This window comes from Haliotis asinina, chromosome 6 (genome assembly GCF_037392515.1).
Source record: "Haliotis asinina isolate JCU_RB_2024 chromosome 6, JCU_Hal_asi_v2, whole genome shotgun sequence".
Classification (NCBI taxonomy): Eukaryota; Metazoa; Mollusca; class Gastropoda; order Lepetellida; family Haliotidae; genus Haliotis; species Haliotis asinina.
The window spans coordinates 43,527,072-43,533,333 of NC_090285.1; the positions used below are offsets into that span (position 1 = coordinate 43,527,072).

General features: G+C 41.9%; 1 protein-coding gene across 1 annotated transcript; it reads right to left on the reverse strand.

Moving 5' to 3' along the window:
* On the reverse strand, positions 1-4,223 carry LOC137287892 (toll-like receptor 4). Its single transcript, XM_067820270.1, has 3 exons — positions 3,983-4,223; positions 1,977-2,956; positions 1-318 (listed from the first exon to the last, which is right to left on the reverse strand). The coding sequence occupies exons 1-3, from the start codon at positions 4,221-4,223 to the stop codon at positions 1-3; spliced, it is 1,539 nt and encodes a 512-aa protein (XP_067676371.1).
* Between the last annotated feature and the right edge of the window lie 2,039 nt (positions 4,224-6,262).

The following is a 6,262-nucleotide window of genomic DNA, read 5'->3' on the forward strand; positions in this document are numbered from 1 at the left end:
CTACAATTTCTGTATGTGAACATGTGGACACACAGGGAAGAATGGATGGTTTCCCGCTTTGCGGATGAGCCGTTGAATTTCCTGCACAGAGTATTTTTTCTCTATTGGAATGGTGAAGGCATACAAGTGATTGCCAGCACAAACGTAGTACCTTGTGGAGAATGGGATGACTGTAGACTGTTGGAGGTGGGTATGAGATGGCTGTAGGCTGTCGGAGCTGAGAATGGAATGACCATAGGCTGCTGCGGCTGAGAATGGGATGACTATAGGCACCTTGAGCTGAGAATGAGGGAAATAGATGACTGTAGGCTGCTGGAGCTGAGAATGGGATGACTGTAGGCAGCTTGGGTTGAGAATGAGACAATAGGATGACTGTAGGCAGCTGGAGCTGAGAATGAGAGAATGGGATGACTATAGGCTGCAGGGGGTGAGAATGAGATGACTGTAGGCTGCTGGAGTTGAGAACGAGATGACTATAGGCTGCTGGAGCTGAGAATGGAATGGCTGTAGGCAGCTGGAGTTGAGAATGAGACAATGGGATGACTGTAGGCAGCTGGAGCTGAGAATGGAATGACTGTAGGTTGCTGGAGCTGAGAATGGAAATGGCTGTAGGCAGCTGCAGTTGAGAATGAGACAATGGGATGACTGTAGGCTGCGGGGGCTGATAATGAGATTACGTAAACAAACATGTAATGGGGATGGCTGTATTTATTGTATGGCCCGGGATTAACAAGAGAGAAAGAAAATTCCCCAGATGTAGATATTACGACCCGAGTGTTTTCGTATCGTAATCATCCCATTTTAGGAAAACAATGTGCTAGTCTCTTGTCACACGTGATGGGGTACAGGTGAAATATTCCGATTTGACGTAAAAACATATTTCATTCATTCATTGATGATACGGACACAAACTTAATATTTAAGAATTTATTATTAAAAACCATTTTGACAAATAAAAGATCATAAGCTATATTGTTATTTACTAAAACAACTTTGGAAATCCTGTGTAAACCCGCTGCCTCACACAAATACCTCATTAATCAAACAGTGTGAAAATATTTTCGACCATTATTGTTTACTTAGGTAAACAACAGAGAAAGCTTAACCTCTAGAACACGAGCAGCGGGCTTCACACTTTGTACTCATAGTCATAAGGAGAATCGAACTTGAGTTTTAAACGTGATGGGCAAATGCCTTACCATCTCTCTCATTACGCACTCACGGGTACATACGCACCCATGCACACAGAGAGTACCAAGTCAGTACCAATTAACTACAGTGCACCCAGGTTATAATGCCAAACTGGATATAATGTCACGTTTTTGGCTGAACGGAGTTTCTGCCTATATGACAGCCTGGTTATAGTGCCAAACTGGATATAATGTCACGTTTTTGGCTGAACGGAGTATCTGCCTGTATGATAGCCTGGTTACAGTGCCAAACTAGATATAATGTCAGGTTTTTGGCTGAACGGAGTTTCTGCCTATATGATAGCCTGGTTATAATGCCAAACTGGATATAATGTCAGGTTTTGGGCTGAAAAACGTGTAATCCCAGATAGGATGGTACCGAAAATAAGTGACAATACACTTCCTACCACCTAGAACCTGCTTCCTTGTTATGTTTCCACCTTATCTTGTTACATCTGTTTTAATCACGTGAACATATACACTTTGCATCCAAGCTTAAAACATAACGTTCTGCTCCTTATACTAAGCACCCATTGATTTACCTTTTATGTGAATCACTTCCATATGCTAGTGGAAGAAAATGCAGGATTCAGTTTTACCTATGCTAATGTCATGACATCGATCTATTCATACTTACACTTAAACTTGTCTGGAAATATAATTTATGTTATTAATATACAAAACCCCCATATGTACAGGTATGGCAAAGAGAGATGGTCTAGAAAAGGCAAATATGCTTCAACAACATTAAAAGGTTAATTATGCAATACCATGTTCTGTATTCACCTTGATGCATTGGCTGACCTCATCCCACAACCTCCCTTCATCGCCCCTGTATCTACCCACACTGAAGATGTATCTCTCTTCCACAATGTTCAGTAAGGTTGGGGGGATGTCACCTCGTCTCACGTCCTCAAACAACACCAGAACAATGCTCCCTGTGGTCATTCTCGAGGAGGAATACACAACACGGTTGACAATGAAGAGGCACCACTGGTCCTCAATAAAAGACTGGGTGAGAACGAGGACTGTTTTCCAACTGGAATCAATTCCGCTGATGATGTCGTCGGCTATTTGTCCTCCAGGGATGGTGTCTCTGTCCTTAAGGAAGAGTTTGACTCCGTGTCTATCTTCGAGGTGGTCTCTAACAGTGTGACAGACATACTGGTAATCAACGTCGCTATAGCCGATGTAGGCGTCATTCGGGAAGTCAAGCCTCTGTAAAGGTCGGACTGTAGTTCTGTAGCCAAACAATCGCAGCACCATGTTTACAAGCAAGGTTTTTCTTACAACAGCAAGGTACATTCCAGCCATAGTAAGAATGGTCATGGCAAACACTGAAACTGTACCCGCCAGCACCAATCTCCCGTAACACGTTCTCCAGACCTTCTCATAATTTGCTGCATAGTTGGACGTATCATCGAAGGTGCCATCTTCCAGAAGACAAGTATATGTGCGACTTGGGGCTAGGGTAACGTTGGTGTTGGACAGCCAGAGAATAAAGTCCAGGTTATGACAACCACAAGAGAGACGATTGGCAGTCAGGTTCAGAGTTAAGTTGTTGTTGTAGGCTAAGTCATCGAGGAGGGTCATTTCAATTTTGGATAAATCTGCCACTGAATTATAACTGAGGTCCAGATTACGAAGGTTTGGGGTACTTGTCAAGTCGAAGGGTATGCTCTTAAAACGATTCCTTGAAAGAACAATTATTTCCAGAGGTCTATCAGCAAACATGTGTTTGTCCAAAGACACCAAATTATTGTCAGCTAAAACAATGTGTCTTAATCGCTGCAAAGGCCGGAGCAGTCCCTTCCCATTTTCAAGTAGGAATTGTTCCGGATTTCCAAGATCTGAATTAGTCATGTCTAAGTATGTTAAGCCGGGTAGGTTGTCAAATGAATGTTCTGCGATACCCCCTAGCGGATTTCCAGATATATCTAACTGTGATAGATTTGTGAGACCAAATATATTTTGAATTTCATTAAAGCCGTTGTATGCAAAACTTACATATTCCAAAGAAGATGCATTCACAAACAGAATATTAAGCTGATGAAGTTCAACTGGAACCGACATAATAGCAGGAACATAAAGAAGACGAAGTGTGTTTGGTAAGTAAATATATATCCGTTGTGTTCCGTTATTCCGCTCTTGATTCAGTGTCTCCTGTAAGTTAATATCAATCCGAGGTGGTCCGAGAGTTCGCGCTTGGCGATGTAGTGCCTTTGTTAAGTTATCAGTTCGAGGTTGTCTAAGATTTTGCCCTTGAACACCGAGTTCATTCAATGCGGCTTTCGTTATCTTCAGAGAGATGATGCTCGGGAGTAGTGACAACATCAGAAATAATTTCGGACTTCCAAAGATGTAATTTTCTGATAAATCAAAGTACTGGATACACCCACAAAACGTTCCAGACAAACAGAGGTTGTCAGCAATCCATATAATCCTATTTCTCGTCAGGGAAAAAGAAACAACACACACGTCATTTAGAACGTTCACTATCGACTCAGAAAGGATCTGGTTTTCAACGCCAAGCCATTTTATAAGATACCCATCATATGCGGAATTCATTGCCACTGTCGACAAGTTTCTACCCTTAAGTCCATACATAGATTGTATTGCTGTAGTCGGGGGCAAATATCCTGAATGCGATATATAAAGGAACTTTAGAGACACAAAATGCGAAAATGCATTGCTCTCAATGTCTACAAGTGGACAATGATCAAAATTTAGAGTTGCAATGGGCAGTTTTGAAAAATAGATGAAAGTGTCATTTTTTAAGGTGTTTAATTTACAACCACGGAATCCGAACAATAGTGTCGTAAGATTGGTCATATTTGCAAAGCTTTTACCGAATGTAGCAGTTTCAAATGTGTCAAGACTTATTTCCTTGACAGATCTAAGTTTTCCAAAGGCCTTCGGGTAAGTGCCTTGACTTCGGCCATCATTGTTCTGCAGGTGGATCTTCTGAAGGCTCCGTAGAGGAATGAAGACGTCTTCTCGAAAGTCAGCATAGCTCAGCTTGTTTCCAGTCATAATGAGTACTCTCAAGTTGGTTGTGTCATGGAAGACATCCACACTGAGTTTTGAAATGTTACTGAATGAAGCATCAAGGTATCGTAACTGAGGCAGAGGCAGTGATGTGTTGTCCAAGAAGGAAATGTTATTGTGACTTATATCCAGGATGGTTGTGTTTCTGGGCAAGTCATTAGGGACCTCAGTCAGACTGAGGTTACTGCAATTCACACGAGTTCCATGATGAACACGATCAGGCCACAGACTACACCCACAAGCTTGGTTAATGTTTACAAGTGCAAGGCTGAGAACTGCCAACAGAACAATGGCCATTGCTTGTGTTGGTTTTCTGCGAACAGGACAGAAAAGTAAATTTATTGTATCAAGTCTGAAAAATGCTTTGGGTATGTGTTGAGTTGTTGACAGATGTATATGCGAAACTAATGGTTTGTTTTGTTTAATGTTTAACGCCGCACTCAGCAATTGTCCAGCTACGTGGCAGCGGTCTGTAAATGATTGAGTCTGGACCAGACAATCCTGTGGTCAACAGCATGAGCATTGGCCACCCAGAATTGAGGCATTTGCTGGAGGACTGTAATTCGAGTCAATAATCACTTGAGATTTATAACATCCTTATCAGACACTAGTGACATGTTTTGTACCGTCTGGGATTTCTGTGCAGGTAACTGATACGTCCTGTCGAGAAAACTATCAGTCTTAAAAAAACGTGCATGGCCTATATTCACTATTCACTAATGAATGGTCTTATACGACATATGATTTGAATTAATGCTTCTCACAGGTAGGAACAGTTACTCTGTAAAAGAAAGTCTTGTCATTCGAAGGAGACAGATTGTTCTGTTATTTGTTTTGGCAGTAAATATACCTGCTGATGATAACTTAAAATGCAAACCAAATAAAATCCAGTGTTGGAATTGGTATTCATTAACTGTTGCTTGTAACAGACATCCTTAATCCTTAATTTTGCTCAGGCTTATCAAATTTAAGATGACCACTGGTTGGTTGGTGAGCGCTGAACAGTATGCAGCTATGTAGCGGCGGTCTGTGATAACCGAGTCTGGATCAGGCAATCCAGAGATCAGCTTGAGCATTAATCTATACAGTTGTGATATAATGACATGTGTTGACCAGGTCAGTGAGTCTGACACCCGATCCTGTTAGTCGCTGATTACCTTGCATTTGTCGGACTGATTACCCTGCATTTGTCGGAACAGACGACCGTTTATCTAGCACTTGTCCGAAGATGCCTCTTGCAACAAGCATGGATTGCTGAAGATCAATTATTCCAACACGGATCTTCACGTGTGTAAAGTAGGTCTACTCAGACGACATTTGAAACTTCACAGGTTTGGATGAATGGGAGGAGTTTGCGGGATACCAAGATGCCGAGTGCCTGACTGCAAGTACCTTACAAAATAGTTACATTCGTCTTAACAGACGACCGATTACCTTTCACTTATCGGAACAGACCAATGACTACCTTTTATTTGTCGGACCAAGCGACTAGTTACCGTGCATTTGTCGACACAGGCGACTGATAAACTTGCATTTGTCGGCACAGGCGACTGATAAACTTGCATTTGTCGGCACATGCGACTGATAAACTTGCATTTGTCGGACCTGACGACTGATTATCTTTCACTAGTCGGTACAAATGTCTGATTACCTTTCACTGGTCGGCACAGACGGCTGATTGGCTGTCTCTGGTCTGACCTGACGACTGATTACCATTCAGTAATCGGTACATGTGACTGATTACTTTCACTGGTCGGACCAGATAACTGATTACCTTGTATTTGTCGGAACAGATGACTGAAGGAAGACTGTGATCCAAAGTTTCTCCTTCCAACACATTAAAAGGGAAGACGGGACTGTTTGCTGCAGACAGACTTCAAATGACTTTTTCTGTAATCTCGCTTCCTAGCGTGTGCTCCTATATCAGTGTCATATCAGTGTCACATTTACTACTATCATGCATATATCTCAAAATGAAAGAGCAGCATGACTCGTTTCCATTGTATAATACCACGTATGTTTGC